Source organism: Nilaparvata lugens, chromosome 5, assembly GCF_014356525.2.
Source record: "Nilaparvata lugens isolate BPH chromosome 5, ASM1435652v1, whole genome shotgun sequence".
In the NCBI taxonomy this organism is placed as follows: domain Eukaryota; kingdom Metazoa; phylum Arthropoda; class Insecta; order Hemiptera; family Delphacidae; genus Nilaparvata; species Nilaparvata lugens.
The window spans coordinates 17,337,000-17,358,430 of NC_052508.1; the positions used below are offsets into that span (position 1 = coordinate 17,337,000).

Here is a 21,431-nt window from a genome sequence, read left to right on the forward strand (position 1 = left end):
CTGATTTTAGGATAAAGTATTCATTAATTATTTTCAAGATAATGAATTCATTGTGTCTACCTTATATTCTAGTGTATATAAGTAGTGTGTATACTTATAAATTTTTGTCGTACCTTGAGAAGGCCAATAATTTCAAACTATACATCAAGATTGGAATAGTTATAAAATTCATGCGAACATAATGATAATGATAAATACAAAACAAATTTATCTATTAACATTCCGGTAGTCGCGCCCTACTCAATCACACGAGCAGTCGCGTGTTGTATTTTTAACAACATCCAATTTTCCAAGTGTTATGTACTCTGTTTACTGTCAGAACATATTATTAATTAATTGTATAACTACTTTTTCCATCTTCTTGGATTATTTTACGACTATGAACATTTGGATGATTACCATTTCATAGCCCAATAAGGTACATCAAGCAAAGCCATCAGTTCTGTGTTATTGGTTCGTTTACAGTCCCCGTATACAGTCTTTCCCTATCTTATGCACTGTCGCGACTAAATGGCACCAAAAGAATGAACCATTGCTCGGTTGATACTGCAGCTCAGTGGAGTGATGGGGGGGAAAGTTTTGGAATGCATAGGTGACTCATTCACTGACACCACCCCATTCAATAGTTTTGTGCAGCAAAAAAACTGACACTGTTGTACTTTTTACAACAGCGCGACTGCCGGAAGGTTAACTCTATTGACTGTTAACATGCAATTTATATAAATAATGTTCGAACAATTAGTTGAAACATTACAATATACTCGTAAATTGGTAATCTTGATATTTGTAATAATGCTCAAAGTTGGAAAAAAATGTTATAATGACATTTTAATGTGATAAAATTAAAGAATGAAGATCAAAAATATATATTGTATATTATTAAATATTACTATAGAGCATTACATTATAAATTATAATCAAATTATAACCTATACATCTTAAACAAGACAAAATCCTAAAAAGCTTGAAACGATTTATAGACACATAAACATAAATTAAAATAATATCTCTATAGCAATAAACAGAGAATTTTTTTTCATAAATAGAGACATTGGTAATACAAAAACAGATAGCATATGGAACAATAAAATAAGTATATTACTACTATTTAAAATACATACCAAAATTAAATGAAACAGAAAAGCATCAAAATGATACAACGGATAAATTCAGAAAGAAACCATTACCTTCAGGGAGTTCAGAATTACGTCTTAACTTGTAAGAACGCCTAGTACACTTATTCTCAGTACTAGATCTACCACTTAATTCTTCGTTCCGCACAAAATCTGACAGCAAAGAGAAAATAAAAAGAATTAATCACGTGTCCATGTGCAAAGCGAGTAAATACAAGCAATACTATACAAGTGAATCAATGTTCAAGCAAGCAAAGTGAATAGGTTAATTTCATTTCAGTCAATTTGAAATTTTTGTATAATTTAAGCTATACTGAACCATGAATAACACAAGTGGATCAATTTACAAACAAGCTGAGTGAATAGGTTTTTTTTTATTTCAGTCGAATTGAAATTTTTGTACAATTTGAGTTTCAGTGTACAAACAAGTGAATCAGTGTATAAGCAAGCAAAGTGAATCGGTTAATTTTATTTCAGTCAATTTGAAATTTTTGTATAATATTTAAGCTATACTCAACAATCAATAACACAAGTGGATCAATGAACAAGCAAGCAAAGTGAATAATATAATTTTCTCATGCTAAACCCAGTCGTGCAGACAAAATCTCCTTTAATAGAATATTTACATACAAAAGATGAATTAAATGCTTAAGATGTGAGTCGCTTTAGACGTAACATGTTATAGAAAAAGGTGTAGGAATGTCACAAGTTCTCCATTTCTAAACTTTTTAATTACTTTATCCAATAATTATTATTGTTTTAGTACATATTACTGTTTTATGTTTTGTTCAGCATTATGTGCCTCATTATACCCCATAGATGTATTGAGTAAATAGAAAAATCATACAAGGTGAATTGTCGAAATTAATTTCGTTATTTTAAAACAATATGTATGACCTACAACAATATGACGTACAATATCTACAACAACGTGCATGCTCATCTCATTATTGATCAATAAGGAAAACCAATCAAACATTTCATTATGTAATTCACAAATTACAACAAAGAAGCATGCAGTTAAACTGATTATAAATTATTCAAAGTTATCAAGTTATTAGAGAAACATTTAATGCATTTTAAAATAAAATGAATAAATTTGAAAATGAATTTTTTTAATGAAATAATTCAATAACATTAATTGAAAAAGTAAGAATCAAAATAAATAAATTTGAAAATGGAAACTATTAAAATAAAATAACTCAATTATTAATATTATCAATTTAAACATAAGTTGATTAACTTTCGATTTAGTAAGTTACTCAGTCGAAGTTACAAATCATGAATCATAATTTAAGAGGAGAGTTAATAAGCGTTCAATTAGACAGCATAAGCGGAATACACCAGCATTACATTATAAGCGTGAAAAAGCATGAAGCAGCATCAATATGCAAAAACAAAATAAGATTAATTCATTCTAATTAGTGTAAGTTGAAAAAATAAGCTTTATAAGCAATTGATAGTCAATTTTCAATTGTTGGTTTTCAAACAAGTGGCATTTTTTTCAAACGATTGGAATCGATCTGATCTTACCTTATTAATTTGCCAACGTTTTGACTGGAATCATCTTTGCACTACTATTTACATTGAAGTTTTAAATATGAACCAATAGACTTGTTCATTGAGATATTGAGGTTGGATGAAAGGAAAGCAAACTCATGTTCAAAATAATTTTCAAAACAGTGACAGTAAAATTGAAATATTTACAATAATTATTTAATGACAGTTTCAACTGTTCCAAAAAGAACCGAAAGCCAAAAACTAGATTCCATCAAAGTATGGTAACTATGGAATTAGAAGATAGTGTTGTTAATATAATAACTACATCATGAGATTAGATGGACTACTTAATAGAATATCAAATAAGATCCGGAAACCTCTTTTAGTTTTTCCTCAACAACCGAGTTTTGGTTTTCAATAAATTTACATTGTAATCTATTTCTCTTCATCAGTCGTCTCACTACCCACGCATGAGCCTGGAGCTCATGTGAGCACCACCCTCAGCAAAAATGATAAATTTATCAATTTAGTGAAGAAACAATTCAATAAAATCTAATCCTATAGTGAGGTCCACGTTATAATGACAGTATTTGATCAACTTTGGTTTTGCTATCCTTGTCTATTATTCAACAAAGCCGGTGGTACTATCCTTTTCTAGGTTCACAACTATGCCAATTATGGTTTTTACAGTGTAGAAATATAATTAATTAATGCAGAGAAACGGCATTGCTATTCTTCTATCTTTATCCACTGCCATTATAACGTGGACCTCACTATAGTAGAAAATGGTTAGTCAACTTCATGATTACCATGCAATAATAGAACACACTACTTAGATCTAAATAAAAAATAAATAAATGGAATACAGTAAGTTAACTACTTTATACTAGAGCGGATAAATGAAAAAGCAACAAAATCAAATTATTGCAAATAAAAAGCAGGCAAATAATAAAGCATCTCACCATTCAACATGATGCAGTTGAGAGGACATCAATTCAGTAGATGCAGAGGTCTAATAGAATGTGGATAACTGTCGACATAGATGGAATTCTCACAGCCATAGAAAATAGCTAAACGTTGATAGAGATCGAGCAATTATTTAGGAGAAATAAATTGAGCGAAAATATTTACCGTTATCATCAGGATTTGCATCATAGTAGCAGACATGGAGACGCTTGCCTACTATTTTTTCAATTCGTGCGACTTTCACTTGTGAAATTTTATTTTTATCGACCACTTCTAAATTTAAATCACATCTGCAAAAGATAGAATACAAACATTTGAAATTGCCAGGAAAAATAATAGAACAGATAATAAAATGAAGTTTTGATAGTAGAATGTCAACATAATTTGATATATTTGATCAACAAAATTGAAGTTTTAACAGTAAAAACATGTTATTCATTATCAAAATTTGGGAACAGAATAGTTTTGGGCCATGCCTGTTGTTCTTTCTCGATCATATTTATATGATTTGTAATTGTATCCACAGAAAATAGATGAAAAAAAGATAAAACACGATAAGCAGTAATGAAATGACTATTCAATGTACAGAGTGATTATAAAAGGACTTAACAACTTTGAAAGCACATAAATATTTATTGAAATTACTTACAGAATTATTGAGAAAGGTGTCATTTTGTTACAAAACACTTCAAGTATAAGGTGTGTGTTAGTTTAGTTCGATGTGGCAGCCGGTAATGCAACATACATAACACCGATAATCGATTTCTTGCCACACTCGTACCAGCATATCAGGCGTAACTTCTGCAACCGCAGTGATCAAAATGTGATCAGATTTTGGAGGTAATTAAGATTGTCTGGTAGAGGCGGAACATAAACCCGAAGTTAAACGCAATTGTCTAGAAAATCCCGAACTTCTCCGTGGAGATGAGCTGATGCACCGTCATGCTGAAAGTGAAAGGGCACTTGTTCATCTTGTTCAGCATGACGGTGCACCACCTCATTTCCACGGAGAAGTTTGGGATTTTCTTTGGGACATTAGAAAATTAGCTGGTACGAGTGTGGCAAGAAATCGATTATCGGTGGTATGTATAGTATGTCGCATTACCAACGGCTGTCACATCGAACCAAAATAACACAAACACCTTAAACTTGAAGTGTTTTGTAACAAAATGACACATTTCTCAATTCTATAAGTAATTTCAATAAATATTCATGTGCTTTCAAAGTTATAAAGTCCTGTTATATATAGAATTATATTTAATTATTAATATAAGCATACAAGAATGGCAGTTCTCACACTAACCGATAGTCGACCGTACGACCGACACACAGAATTGCTCTCTGATTGGCTAATATTGTCACCAAAAGCTGATTCTCAGTTAATCAGATAACAATAATTATAACATCCGACAATCGGTAAGTGTGAAAACAGTCATTAACATGCCTTCAACTATTGAACTATTGGTGATGATATTGCTACAGATTATTATTCAACTCCGTTCCAAATGGTTTAATGTGATAGGAAAAACGCTGACCAACATGGAAAGTAAAAGTAAAGGCAGTTAGCAAATAATAATAAACAATTTACAAAGAATATCTGTGGGTGCATTGGTAGATTACATAATTTTCAAAGCCGAGCTTAACAATGATTATTGATTGATGTGAAATAGTACTTACCGAAACCTAGATTTAAGATTGTCATGAACTTTATTATAGAAATTAGAAGGCAATGTTCGAGCCCCAGTCAGTCGCTTCACAAGAAAGTCTTTCCAATCCTTATATTTGTCTTCAATGGCTGAAAATTGAAAAAAAAACACACAATGAATTATAGAAGTTAACTTTTTTAATTTTCAAATAACACCCAATAGATAAAATAACAATCTTGATTTACATTATCAATACATGACTGGTTCAATTTCATAGTGATAGTAATGTAATTTAGGAAGTAGATATAAGAAACTATGCCTCTTAAATATTAAAACACTTTGTGTACACATTTTCCAATCTTATACGTTGAACTAAGCTTGAAAAAACAGTGTTCTTCATTTTCATTCAATTTCCCTACAACATGCCGAACTTGGAAAATATTTTTAATTTTTCACTTAAAAAAGCTCTCAAGTTAGCAAATGAGCATGAGTCAATTCCATGCTATCACAAAACTTTAGTCCACCTAAATGTTTTTTCCTTATTATTTAATACAGGCAAATACTGGGGTTGTTTCTCCATCAAATCATCTTCGGAAAATAAATTAGAAAATATTATGTTGATGAAATAATTACATACCATTTATATTGTAATATATAGACTACATACATACATTTTTCGATCTATTAAATTTTTTTCTCCAATGAATGGATTAAATTAACACCTAATTTTTTGAAACTTTTATTAATCGAAATTCGGGGGAGGCATAGATTTGAGCTTAGCCTGTTGACATCTCCACATCATTAGAAATGATTTGTGCCTGTATTATGAATGAATAGATTAATTCCATTTAAATTTTACATTCCAGAAATGAGATATAAAATGACAGCTGAAATTTATTTTAGATCGAAATTGGAGTACTAAGTATTTGAGTACCCTTTTTGTCACATTTTTTGTCACAGTCTGATGGTGGCCACTAACGACAGGACAAGTGTAATGTACATGGATGTTCACACAAGCTCGTCATGCATGTTGCGTCATCAGCGACAGGCTTCGAAAAAAACAGCTGTTAGACAGCTGTCTACTGTCAAACAACCAATAACAATAAATAACCACTGGAAAATAATGTACACATTACAATGATACAAAAATAATGCAACCTCAAATAGAGCAGCGAAGAAAAAATAAACAACAAAAATCGAAGATACAAAAACCTAACCTCAAACAATTTTGTCCGAAGTCTTTCGCTGTGATGACCCAACAATGTACAACGTATGACGGCATGTGTAATAAACACATATCCTGTTGTTAGTGGCCACCCTTATGTTGATGTTGGTCAAGACAAAATTGCCTACAACATATGATAATAATAATGAACTAAGTATAATATGATATTATACAAATATGAACTTAGTACTAACTTTTAGGAGGAATTAGCGGCTTGCCACGAGTGGCGCACCAGCCGACAGGATGCACCATGGAGGAGCACAGATTCACCCAAAAGTCCTTGGCAGCATTCTGGCCGAACCCTTCGTACCTCAACAATGCTTTGTACCCTGAAACATAAAATAATAAAAACATTTTAAAAAATAGTGAAAAACCCAAGATTCTAAAATGTATAAATACGTCAGACATGTTAGTGTAAAACGCCTAAAAGGTTTTTCAATGCGTCCTCAAATGGTGTATGAGTTGCCAATGAATTTCTATATCTGTAATCAGGTTGTATTTAAGGTTCTCTGTTATATGTTGTATGTAATATGCTGTTCAACGAAACATCAAGCATTACTACCTGCTCACAATAACTTCTAATGTTTTGTCAGTTTTTACAATACTTTCAACAATGTCAATTTCTGATGTTTCAGGTTTTTCATATTTTTCTCATGTTATATGTTTGGAATTCTTTGATCAATCTACATTTTTCCAATCATGTACAATTAATATGCCAGACCCACACTTTCGTCGAGTCGCTTGCCAAATGGTCAACACCATTGGCATACAAGCAGTGAAGGTGAGCGCTGGCATATAAGCCATCCAAACGCTTGCCTTCGTCGTCATTTGTTTGTACGCACTTGGTAAGAGTGTGGGAGCACTCTTATTACACTTATATGAAAATATACATTAGAATCATGCCCAAATATATCTATATCACAGTCCAAATCAAAATGTAGGTTATATCACTTTCACGTTTTTAAATTGATAGAATATAACAATAGACTACGGAGTAAAACAATAATTGTAACACAATTTTGAAACTCACGTTTTACAGTTTTGAGCAGAGCCCGAGGCTTACATTACATTTGAATATAATGTGCTATGCATGAGTAGAATAAATTATACAATCTTCTACAACTTCATTTTTGCACTATTCTAAATTCAGAATTAAGTGCTACAAAGACTGAAAACAATTTAAACGATACAATCGTATTGAACAATATTAATTATTGTTGTTTCTTCAATACATTAACACAGTAGAAATAATGTATGCGCAGATACAATTTCGAACTTGATCTGAATGAATAATATTATTGCATATCTTCTAATCAAGTATTTTAATGGGGCCAATTGAATATTTTAATTATTATAGAAATTACTAGTACCCTTTATATACTTTTTTATATAAACACAACTAGGTTTGAGCACTGTGTTTATTAAAAAAAGTATACCAAGGGTACTGGCAATTTATATAATACGAGGGCTATTCACAAAGTAACAAACGTTTTCATCTGACGCCGCTAGGCATGCGCGAAACACGTAATTTCAAATACAGACGTGTTATGCTTGATATTCAGTGGCTTTCCAGCTGTACCAGCAAAAGTGACGTTCCGCTGCGCATTGTTGCAGCATTTAAGTTTAGAATGTGTGCTGCAATTGATAATCCCACGGGTTGTGAGGTCAGATCAGTACTACGGTTTTTGTTAGTTAAAAACCTAAAACTGATTGAAATCTATCGCCAATATTGTGCGAAGATTATGGAAACGACATTAGGAATAGACAGTTCGGTCCAGAAATGGTGTATACAGTTCAAAAATGGACGCACTAACGTTCATGACAAGAAGAGTGGACGATCGAGCGTTGTCATAGATGAACTGGTTGCCAAAGTCGATCGGAAAATTCGGGAAAATTGCCGCTTTACAATAATTCCAGACCTTGCTCCAAGTGACTTTCACTTGTTCCCAAAAATGAAGGCTTGGTTAGCAACACAGTGCTTAGGTGACGACAGTTGCAGCTGTGTGTCACCGGGTGGCCCAAGTCACAGGCGGCAGAATTCTAGGACAAAGGAATTTCAAAGCTCGTCCACCGCTATAATAAGTGCCTCAATTTGTTTGGTGACTATTTAGAAAAATAGTTTTTTTGCTGTTTCAAATTTAGGCTATTAAGTTATATAACAATTATTGTTATATAACTGAATAGCCCTCGTAAATGAAAATTATTGCAAATTTTGAAGAACCAAATTGATAATAGAGAGCTTACCAGCTATCCTAAGCACCGTCGCCACCCAGAACGAGTCGGGGAAGTCTTCAGAAAAATTATCGCAGTCAGTATTCTCCACCTCCACTTTCATTCCAACAGTTATGTTGTCCCAACAGTCAGCCATAGGCGCCTATGGACCAATCACCGCCAAAAATTAATAATTTGACATTATCAACACAAAAATTAATTGATAAAGCACAGTTTTATTTCTGTCACATCCATATTCATTAGACTTTTACACAGACTGCAGTTTCGTGTTGAAACCATCAGCTGTAGATAAAAATAAAACTGAGTTTTTCAATTATGGATGAATTCCACAATATCAATTCTCATTCAACAAAAAATTAATCATGAATATTCTGATTAATCAATCACATTACTGAATTGAAATCAATTAATTTTGAGACATTACTCTACAAATCAAATCAATTTATTTCCTTCTTTCCCAGATTGTTACATGAGAAAAATGTTTTTACAATTTAAAATAAAATATCTGAGATATTTGATCATATCTGATTAATTTTAAAATTTTATAATATTTTATATGAAACCACTACTGTATACGACTACAGGTCTGTGTAAAAGGGAACAACATTACTGAATTGAAATCAATTGATTTTGAAACATTACTCTACAAATCAAATCAATTTATTCATTTCCTTTCTTCCCCACATTGTTACATGAGAAAAATGTTTTTACAGTTTCAAATCAAATATCTGAGATATTTGATCATATCTGATTAAATATCCGAAATTTTATAACATTTTATATGAAACCACTACTGTATACGACTACAGGTCTCTGTAGAAGGGAACAACAAGAACACGGAGTTATTGTAAAACATTGTTCCTGTGAGTCTTCCGATAACAAACTTTGTAATTTGTACACAGACATCACTGTGTATTACATTTTATTTCTAGAGTTATTCAGGGATTGATAAAATTGATATAGACTTGGGCTCGCTTACACATAAGCCTGTTAAATTTTAACCATGTTAACGAGAGCCAATCAGAGAACATTTTTCTGGAAAAAGTCTGTCTGGAAAACCTGATTGGTTCAGAAGCTTCTTTCCAGAAAAATCTTCTCTGATTGGTTCTCGTTTAATCTGGATTAAAGATTACCATACTTTTGTGCAACCGGGTTTAATCTGATAATAATTTATAATAGAGGCTGTAATTCACTGACATGTTTGAAGCACGAGACCGGCGCGGCAATGAAATCAGGTTGGGACAACTGAGGCGTCCATTCGTAGGTATTGATGAGATCAGGCATTGTTTTTTTGTCGGGCGGAAATGGACGCTCCTCCATTGGCTGCAGTGGTGGTGGAGGGGGAAGCAGTTTTGCCAACTTATTCATATCCATTTCCAGGTTGGCTGCACTTCTCTGCAATTGCTGAAAAAAAACAATGAAATCGTTCTTGAACGTGAAAATGTCAACAGTCGTTTTTCTGACGAGGTAACATTATTTCGCTTTGACAATAGTAATCTAATGTTCTATTATTCCAGAACGCGGTTCAATGTACTCACCCACCAACGGAAATTCCGGAAGGGTCAAAACATTATAAACAGCTGTGCTTAGTGAGAGAAGTTGAGTGTGTATTTTTGGGTTGAAAATTTTATAAAATAACTTGATTAATTCAATAAGAAGTGATAATTGAGTGTTATATTTAAATATAGTTTGGTGTTTTAATTTCTCTAAATTCAAAATGTTTAGCTTATATTCATTTTTGGACGAAAATTGAACTAGAATCTTTTACAGTAGAAACATAACCTATTTTTTGGACATTTTATTAATTTTTCAAAATTTGGGAATGGAATAGATTTGGGCCAAGCCTGTTGTTCCTTCCTAATCATATTTATATGATTTGTGATTATGTCCACGAATAAATGATAAATAAATAAACATTGTGTCCCAGCAAAAGTAGAGTGTATCAGAGAAAGTAGCTGAGAGTGTTAAAATAATGCATATACCTGAATGTCACGGCTTCTACCTTCTTCCTCTACTTTCTACCTCTTTGCAGCTCCAATGTGTTCTGATACATTTGAATACTTTAATTATTTTCAACACACTCAGCTGATACACTCTACCTTCGCCGCTCCACTGTGTGTTAGCCAATATCTAATCTGAGCAACTGGATGTGATTGAATACTAAGCTTAGCATCAGCTGGTGAAAAGTGATATGCGAGTGTTCATGGTGCATGAGTCTATGAGTCATCTATACATGCGCGACGAAAATTAAGTACCATTTGCACATTGACAGCTTAAACTAAATTTCATGTTAACTACTACTACTCCTTGGCGCTACAGCTCATTCAGAGCCTTGACCTCCTTCAAAAAGCCTCTCCATTCGTCTCTATCGGCAGCCTTACGTCTCCACCCCCTGACACCCAGCTTCCTAATGTCCTCCACATCCTCCAGCCAACGCTTTCTCGGACGTCCTCTCAGCCTTCTCCCTCCTGGGTTGTTCCTGAAGACCTCTTTTACAATTCTTGAGTCACTCATCCTCTCAACGTGTCCCAGCCAACTCAAACGCCTCAGTTTTATCATAGAGAAACAATAGCGTAAGTAGATATCCCATGGTATAGGGAATTTATGTCGCAACTTTTACTGTTATCTCAAGCCAATTACTGTCGATTATTGTCAATTTTTACTGTTTTGTTGGGGTGAGTGTATGAACGGCACAATTTGAGAGACTACAAGCGTCACACAGCTGCATGGGAAAGAACTACGTGAACTATCGGCTTGGGATAACAATAAAAGTTGCGACATAAACGCCCTATACCATGGGATATCTACTTATGCTATCGTTTCTCTATGGTTTTATCTCGTCAACAATTTGACATTTCTGGTACAGATCACGCAGCTCTTGATTTGATCGTATTCGCCATTCACCATTAACATATACAGGGCCAAATATCTTTATCAAAATCTTTCGCTCCCAAATATTTAATAGATCCTCATCCTTCTTTGTCAAAACCCATGTCTCTGCTCCATACAAATTTAATGTTGAACTGGATTAAATCCATATCAAGTCTCGTTTGTTACAATGTGGTTCACTTTGCGTCCAAGCCATCAGCTGATTAAATTCAGTTTAAGCTTCGACTGTGCAAACGGCACTAAGTTTGCAGTGACTGCTAGCACTACCTTGGAGAACAAAGCCATAGTGCATTCTGATGACGTCAGCACAGGTAGGACTACTCACCACCTCCTACACCAATAAACACTACCTATATAACCTATTTATATAAACACTACCAATTTCATACCACCTACACTAACTCATATTATTTGTTGATTTCAGCTGATCTATATCAGCTAGTGTTTTTATTGGTGTAGTCTGTTGAGTAGCCCTACCTGTACTGACGTCACAGAATACACTATGGAGGTAGTCACACTTGTTTATGGAGGTAGTGCTGCTAGTCGACACACCACGAGGAAATCGAAAATCAAAGTAGGCCTATCTCAACCCGAAATTCACAAGCTGGCGTATAGCCAAACTATACAATATAAATGTATAAACTATACACTTCTTTCAGCAGTGAAGTGATTGAGTTAATTGAAAAACACTTATTTTTTAAAAGACTTTCATTATTCAATATTCTCATATTTATTACATTTTATTGTCATTTCTTGCTTCAATTTTATATTGTATTGTTTGCTAACGACGTGGTTAAGTGGTAGATTGGACATTATTGTCCAAACTTCGCCATGTCAACATAAATAAAAATGTCATTCTATCCTATATAAACACGACCTAAAAGATGAAGAAACCTGAAGGGTTTGAAAGGTAAAAGTGTAGGTTAGGTTTTTGCTTTTTAATGGCAAAGTGCTGGTATTACTGAAATGTTTTGATAATTATTGTGAAGCAGAAACAAAACGCTTGCATGTCAGAACATGTTTGTGTTAGTTTGGCTATACATCACCGTATGATTTTCGGGAATGCGATATTTTGCCTACCAAGAAGGTCGGCTGGATAGCCCAAAATACAGGGATTTTCTCGTGGCGCGAAAAAATAGAAAAATCAAGAAAAACGAATAGTTAGGCTAGGCGCACACCAGTTAGTCAAGACAAGATAAGACATGATCAGACACGTTTAGTCACAATACTTCACATAGCTGCTTGTGACGCAACTCACACTGATTAGTCATTAAAATTAGACATGCTTATGATTACAAAAGAAATCAATAAGGATTATGAACTGTTTGCTATATGATGCTCACTGCAGGCCTTATTTCAGGAGGGACAGAATCTTTACAGTAGTATCCCTCTATATCTACAAGACAATTCAAAAAGTATGTAACGGTTAGGCCATGTAGACACAATATACACAGGGTCTCCGCTTTCATAATTGTATATGAAATTATATCTATTACATGTAATTATATCTACCACACGATATACTAGTAATTCTGTGAATAGTAGACCTCACGCAGTATTCTTATCCACAAGTAAATTATTGAAACTATAGAACTTATGGAAATACTGCAATAGACTGGCTTCTCCACACATCTGTGTAATCACTTGTCAGCTGATTTATGATGAATAATTCTATAGTCTGATTTTTACTCTAATATTGACGTTTGAAGGAGGCTCCTTTTTCTTTTTATATCATCCTTGAAATGCAAAATTTCCAAAAACCTTGTATATACTTACTGTAACGGATTCTATAAATAAAGTACTCAATTGATTGATAGATTGATAAATAAAGTACTCATCAATCAATCAATTCTATTTTTATCAAAATATAACTCTTAAACTTTTCCAAAAAGGAGGTTATGGTGAGCGGAATAGGGTTTATCTTTAAAATATTGGAGAATCTAATTATGAAACTTGGTGGTATTCAGGATGGTGATGGATAAAAAAATATTAGGTCGGGGACTATAATTTGAAACTGGCAAATGACAATAATGAATGTGATTCTTGTATTTACCGCTGTTAATAATGATTTGCCTACACGCACGCGTTCGACACAGCTTGACACGGCAACTTTTGGGATCGCACCGTTCACTGCTAACTTTGTAACCGCACTGTTCACTTTCTCATCACTGCCGATTTGTTTCTTGCACTGTCCTGCTTATCATAATGCCAGTAAGGAACGGGAAAGAGGATAGAGGTGCCTAAGTTGTTTGTTTTTCAACTATTATGTGTTGGAGCTTGGCTAGAGCTGCCTTATCTGCTATGATAGTTGGCAGATAGCAGAGTTGGAATGAATTTGTTTTAGAAAATTGGACAATATTTTTATTATTATGGAAATGGATTGTTACAATACGTAGACGCGCAATCAAAAAAAGAACAAACCTGTCAAATTTCATGAAAATCTATAACCGCGTTTCGCCGTAAATGCGCAACATATAAACATTTAAACTTCAAGAGAAATGCCAAACCGTCGACTTGAATCTTGGACCTCACTTCGCTCGGTCAAAAAAGTATAAAAGGGCCTAAACAATTTAAGCAAGCTCTAATAAAATACCTTCTAGACAATTCACTCTATTCACTTAAGGAATTTCCCGTGAAGAGTGTGATTGACAAGTAGCGACTTGACGTGCCCCTCATCCTTGTGATGTAGGTGGTGAAATAAAAATGAGACATGTCTTCATAAGCAACTATGTGAAGTATTGTGACTAAACGTGACTAGTCTTGTCTTGACTAACCGGTGTATGCCCAGCCTTAATGCAATTCGAGTGAAATCAATCCTATTTTGGACTTTTAAAATGTTATGTAAATCTGAGTACAAGGAGTATCCTTATTTTTTTCTCCCGGTCAGTGTTTTCATGTGAAAATAATGAATAAAAGAATGGAAATACGGTACTAACAGTGGCAAAAAGAGCATTGCTCTTGTTGTCGGTGGCCGACATTGGGCCCATCTCTGCGTCGTCCTGCTCTGCACTCATCTCGCCCGACACCGAGTCGGTGGGACCGCGAGCGCACTTCATGCTGCAGTAGCGCCTCTCCTTCGTGTAGAACGCGTGCTTCACGCCTATCGCTCCGCACTTCTCGCACACGCCTGCAAAACAACACAAACTATTATAGATTGACCTAAAAAGTTCTATTGTCTCTTTCCCAATAATTCATAATTAGTGATATTGTATCTATGAATGTATAGGGATCTGAGATGTGCCAACTAAAGAAACCTCAAAAGGATGGCAGATGACAGAGAGGCATGGAGAGTTGCTGCCAGCCAGCCCAACGGTTCTCAACTAAAAAAAAGAGAGAAAGAAGGAGGGAGAGTGAAAGAAGGAGATTGATTGATTGAGTACTTAAGTAGATTACAATATATACTGGTTTATACACTTATATACAATAGAAATAGGAGAGAGAGAGAGAGTGAGAGAAAGAGTGAAAGCAGGAGAGAGAGAGAGTGAGAGAATGTATCAATAAAAATAGATAAAAGGTTCTGTTTAATTATATTTTTGGGTAAAATAAAAGGCTGACAAGCAATTTTTGAATAGAGGGAGAGAGAGAGGGTGTGAGAATGTATCGGTAAAATAGATGAAAGGTTCTGTTTAATTATGTTTCCAAGGTAACATAAAAGGCTGACAAATAATTTTTGAATTGTAGCGCTCATCGAATTTCCATCTAGCTGTTTACCCTGTTGTCATAGCCTATTTGCAGTTGCAGAAGTCTTCGGGGTGATTTTCAGCATTTAATTTGGATTTTCGTTTAATAATAATTAGTTTATTTTTTGTTACTGGTTGTTTATTTCATGTTAGAAGCTGCTGTCAAACAGCTGTTTTTTGTTCGAAGTCTCTCGCTGATGACACAACATGCATGACGACCATATAGGCTATGGGTACACACATGTTCAACATACTTGTCTCATCGTTAGTGGCCACTCTCCCATTGCAGCATTGCTCTAATGGAGTACAGTGCTGCCAGATTTCACATAATCCAGAGAGCCTGTGACATAGCCACCTCTAATAAAAGGCCCTGGCCTACGATATTGCAACATTGTAGATCAGGGCCTTTAATTAGAGGTGGCTATGGCCTGAGAGCTGATTATGTGAGAAAAAAAACAGCGTAGGCCGTGTTGATGGAATCAGCATACAGACGGCAACAGTGTGCTCCTACTGCTATATTAAATAGTAATGGGTATGTCTGTTTTTTTCTTTCACTATGTATTTTGTTATTAAATGAAATGAATAAATATTGAAATAGCATTGGCCAAAATGCCCCGTGCTGCAAACGGAGGTTTGCACCGACTATATAGTGAGGTCAACGTTATAATGGCAGTGAAGAAAGATAGGAGAGAAACGTTGCCAAGTCTCTTCATTTTGCCACTGAGTGTACACAGCAGTTACTCAATTCATCCCATTAAATTTGATCTAATAATAATGATCATTTCCTTGATAAAATAATCAATTTAATGTCAAATTAATCAAGAATATATATTTTTTCATAATTTGATTCAGAAATTTGCTTCCATAACTGAGATCAGATTTTATTTTTATACAAACCTGAAATAGCGGCTAATTTAAAAAGCTGTGATACACCAATCTGAATTTCAAAACAACAGAAATTAAGTTATTTGGTAGGTATTCTATTCCAATTTCTTTTTAAAATAATAGAAAAATAGAAATCCTATTAAAAATAAGTAACTTTAATGGAAATAATTCAGAAATAACCTTTCAATATTATTTATACCGGTACGAGAAGGTCTAACCTATACGTGTAGGCTAACTGAAGCATGGATGAAGTCAGAATGGTTAGTTATCAACTTTTAAAATGTCATTTCAGGAATTTTAATTTGTGTTTCTCATACGGTAATGTCTAAAAATTATTTCATTGTTTCACAAATACATTCTAAATCAATTATACGACTTGTGTACTTAAGTATTTTGATAGAATGAAGAAAACAAATTGCGGCTGAGAATTGTTTGTTTACTTTTGTACAGTCACTGTCAAAAGTAAAAATAAAATATTCTGGCAAACAGACAACATTGCAAAGCTAGAGAGAGATAGCGCTATCTGTTTTTTGTATGATAGAAAAGGACAGCAACAGTATTGTCAATCCTACACTGTCATTATAACGTGGACCTCACTATAGCAGTAGCTATTTGAATTTCGATCAAAGACAACAACTCACCCATTCCGTCTTTTTGAATGGGGATTACACTGAGATCAGTATCGCGCTGGAAGGCGATAGGTGTTTGCAGTTTGAGTGCTGGATGTTTGATCGGCTTTATCTTTCTGTTGAAGGAGGTCAGGTAGGCTGTTGTTTGTGTGGAAGCAGTTGACACATACTTGGCACTTGCTGTCCCATCTCGCATGTAAGGATCGTCGAATTCATCCAGCATCATAAAACTTTCAACGTCCTGAAATTTCACCAATGGATAGTACAATTAGATGAATATAATAAGAGTAGTTATAATTAAAACAATATTAATACTATAATCTGTCCAAACTGCCATGAGCCCTAAAAGATTAAGCCGACCCTCGCTCCCCCACGCCCAGGCTCACACGCCCGGCCTACCTGCGCCGTTGATATACTATGTTTACTTCGTAGTATACAGGTAGGCAGACCGTCCCTTTACTCACACACACACGAAAGGAGACTGCTTGTGTGTGTGAGTAGTAGGGTAGTAGGAGGGTCGGCCTAATCCTTCAGAGCTCATGCCTGTTTTGACAGAGTATAAATTCAAAATCGTTATCACTTGTCAATTATTCTCAAGGAGTATTCTCGGACCAGAAATGTGAAGTGCGTGAGCTGATATATACGTAACCTTTTGGACTTTATTACCATTAAAAAATGAAATTACAAGCTAAGCTTAGTTTTACTTTTTAAGATTATAATACCTATTATTAAAGATCATTGTAATAATTGTATTGACACATAAACTAATTAACTGATAATTCGATAATACAACTGGATCTCTTGATCTTAGGGTAGCTAGCGGGACTTGTAAATGAAAGGTTGTGGTCAGTCTAACTAGTATTTTTGTTCCTGAGTATTTTCAACATCATCCACGTAATTTTGACAAAATAATAAATAATCATGCTATTTTTCAATTGTTTTCAAGTGAATTTGATAAGATAAAGCCCGGGCTACACTTATCAAGCAGCTTTCCGATCCTACTCATGTCCGATGTTTCTGTGTGATGGAGGGGTGGTGGTCTTACAGATCACATGACGGACATGTGTGGCAGGCAGCATTTCAGGTCGATGTCATCACTGATCATGATATTTGATCGAATCAGAGTGGGCTCGGAAAACTTCATGATAAGTGTGGTTCGGTCTTGATACATTTTATTTTCAGCATAAATCTATAAAACAATCATTCATATATATATATATATATATTATATATATATATATATATATATATATATATATATATATATTTAATTGACAGGTAGCATATTGTGTGAGTTTTAATGAAGCTCACATATATACAACTAAGCGCCATAAATAACAATAATAATAATTCATAGTTTCAAGTGTTTAGTGAGAGTAATTATGTTAGGCCTATTTAATTTAGTTCAATCTATATAATTTCAAAATTTCTCGCTTGTGTTTGCTCAGAAAATTGGACAATTTTGTAAAGTGGAGAGAATATAATTTACTTTCTGGACTAGAGTATAAATCAAAATTATGGGGAGGAGCAGTCTTTGGCTGTGCCTGTTGGTCCTCCCCCAATTATTCTAATACATAATTATTGTGTAAGCCTATACCATTGAATCAATAAATGAAAGAATTAATCTGATGTGCGGGAATTGTCATTAATTTTCCTTTGAAATAATGTATCGAAATCATGTAACACATGACGACCTTCCCATTTGAAAAAAAATTAGTTGGATGCAAAATAAAGGTGGATTCGAATTTAAGTTTGATCCTTATGACAGATCCAAGAAAGTTTTTTTTCAATTGGAATAGGATTCGCATGGAACCTACTACTGTAATATCATACTTGTAAAAGATATTTAGCTGTTTCCATAATAATTCTCACCAACTCTGTATAATTTTACAAGTTGCGGATCTCAGAGATCAACACACAGTTCATGAGCAAGTTCGTCAACCCAGGGGTTCTCTAGTAAATAATATTAGTAATGAGTAAAAAAATAAGATAATAAATAAAAACCGAGTACATACAGACTTGATACATCCTTCAGACATCAAGTTTGGGTTGGTGAGGTAGGGATCACTGACCATCTGCTGGCCTCTGTTGGATATGTCATCCAGGCAGCCGCTGTTATCCATAGGAAGACTGTTGTAGGGTGTCTCCATAGGGTGTGGCTCCAGACTGCCGAATTCCCCCGGGTCGTTTGGGAGGAACATGTCACCCATCCACACCAGGCCCAGGTCTACAAAAAAACAATTTTATTACAACATAAATCTAAGGCTTAGATACACGCTCAACAACCTAAATATTTGAACTACATTTTTCAAAATTGTGTTAAGCTGGCCATTAACGGTAGGATATGCATGATAAACATGTATGTTTTGTCATCAGTGAGAGGCTTCCAACGTAAAATAAACAATCAAAAACAATGATTAAACCAATGTAAAATTACAAATTATAAGGAGAGAAAAAGAATTTATCTCCAAATAGAGCAGCGACAAATAAGAAGCTCAGACTAAAACCGTATCCAACAGATTGGTACTTTATTTTAATCTAGATGTTGGCATTTTAAATCGTATAGGATATAACATGTTATTGAAACATTCAATTATAATGAACATTTACTTATTAACATAGAATATTAAACTCATTAAAAAATTAAACTCAAGAATAATCAATTACCTAACTTAGATCAATTATTGGACAATGAACTAAGCAAGCTTACTGAGTATTCATTTTGATGATATTTCTGATCAACGTTCACTGAAAATATAACTGAAAACATGGCCATCGTTAATAAAAATAAGTTTATGAATTAAATATTAGTAAAAATATACAGGAATTGATGATAGATAATAAGAAAATCAATTCAACAAGGTTATAAATTCACCAAACTCACCCTCGCGAGCCGTCATGTTCATATCCATGACAAAGGCTAGAATAAAGAATCAATCCAAGCCCCTATGAATCAATGTGGGGAATTTAACAGAACAAATTACTAGACAAGAAGCTTTTAATAACATGAGTTCACCGAAGAACTTCATTTAATATTGAAATTAAATGAAGTTAATTAATAATTACTTGGAATGATACAATAAGCGAACAAACCCTTTGATGCAAACGCCAAAGACCAAACAGTTCATTTTCATTGGATTGGTGGATAACTTGGTGCCAGTGTGACCAACACAACAGCAGAAATTCTCAAAACAACGCTTTACTTGACGTCAATGAGCTGCTTCTGAGCACAATTAGTTTAAACGAACCGTTTTTAAAAACTTAAAATTGCTTGATTTAATAGTAGACAGAAATGAGTTATTTGAATAGTGTACTACAAGTTGGTTGAATTACATGAAGTAATTTCTTAGAAGTTCTATAATTTTAAATAATTAAATAAATAGATAAATACATTATTATAAACAACTTATTAACAATCAATATAAAAATAACTACAAAGTATCCTTTTACAAACTTTCTTATATGGACGGACAATTTTAGAAAATAATTTCTACTGGTAAATTATTATAATACCGGTATTTTAGCTCAATTTGATGAATATTTTTAAATTTGATTGTATTTTTTCAATTTGATATATCTATGACATGAGGCCATCAATCTCACAAGAGTGGGTTATGAATAAAGAAGAAAGTGCAATGTATTTGAAAAAATGTAAGGTACTTTGAATTTGAATAAATATAATATCTCCCCTAACATACGGTACCCATACCTGCCCTATTACCATATCCCTACCCTATCGCATGCCTTTGGCTTACAGATTGCCTACCTGTTGTAGCTCAGTGAAATTCATGTTATTATAAATTCAGCACCTACCTACCTTCTGCTTCATCCATTACCCACACTTGTGGGATCGAAGGCGTCAAAAAACTCAAAACACGTAATTCTACGTGAGATGGCAGCGAAATGGCGTGTAATCGTTGAGATGGCAGCGAAATTTCGCTTTCAATAAAAATTCAAATTATCACTCATTAATCATATCGTTTACACTTGTCACACAGCAGCTTCAGAACGGTTCTCTTGAAGGCGGCCTCATCGAACTGCTTCACCCCATTAGGCAGCTTGTTAAAGAATTTCAGGACAGAAATCCAATAACCGGTCTGTGATTGGTGGAGGCGTTTCCTGGGGATATCCAACAGCTCACTGCGCCTGGTGTTGTGGTGGTGAATGTCACCACGGGCAGCTAGAGTATGCTGTATCCTCTTGACATACACCAAGCATAGGAGGATGTAATGGCTGATGACTGTCAGTACACCAAGGCTATCACCTGATAGCTGATGAATTTCGTATTCTATCCTTGTCTGTCATCACCAAAATTCAATGTAACATTCAATTTTTGTAAAATACCCTGAAGTATACATCCTAATATTCAACTGGTAGTAACCTGATTTATATTTACCTGATAGGTACATGTAAAGAAAAAAATTACAAGTATTTTTATTTCCCGGGTTTTTTCAGTTGTGATTATTTTATAATTTAGTTTAATTGATGAGTAATAGGGAGTCGAAAATAATTGAACCTGTATAATTTTCCATTTTTTCTTTTCAATCTGTTGAATCAAAAATGGTTTGTAATTTTATGCTACCAACTGACCTTGCTGAATTACGAAGTTAGATATTAGATTGAATTACGTAAGACACATTTGCATC

General features: G+C 34.0%; 1 protein-coding gene across 2 annotated transcripts in view; it reads right to left on the reverse strand.

The window, feature by feature from the left end:
• Window positions 1–19,925, reverse strand: part of LOC111057398 (polycomb protein Sfmbt) — a 47,497-nt gene extending 27,572 nt beyond the window's left edge. Inside the window, exons 1-10 of one of the 2 annotated variants that reach the window (XM_039427767.1) lie at window positions 19,670–19,912; window positions 18,801–19,012; window positions 16,798–17,026; window positions 14,528–14,718; window positions 9,900–10,106; window positions 8,715–8,844; window positions 6,665–6,799; window positions 5,277–5,394; window positions 3,765–3,889; window positions 1,188–1,286 (exon numbers count right to left, since the gene is read on the reverse strand). In XM_039427767.1, coding sequence (XP_039283701.1) covers window positions 1,188–1,286; window positions 3,765–3,889; window positions 5,277–5,394; window positions 6,665–6,799; window positions 8,715–8,844; window positions 9,900–10,106; window positions 14,528–14,718; window positions 16,798–17,026; window positions 18,801–19,012; window positions 19,670–19,697 — 1,474 coding nt within the window. In that variant the 5' untranslated portion in view covers window positions 19,698–19,912. Of the gene's footprint in view, window positions 1–1,187; window positions 1,287–3,764; window positions 3,890–5,276; window positions 5,395–6,664; window positions 6,800–8,714; window positions 8,845–9,899; window positions 10,107–14,527; window positions 14,719–16,797; window positions 17,027–18,800; window positions 19,013–19,669 lie in introns of both variants that reach the window. The other variant, XM_039427769.1, reaches the window with a different exon arrangement.
• Between the last annotated feature and the right edge of the window lie 1,506 nt (window positions 19,926–21,431).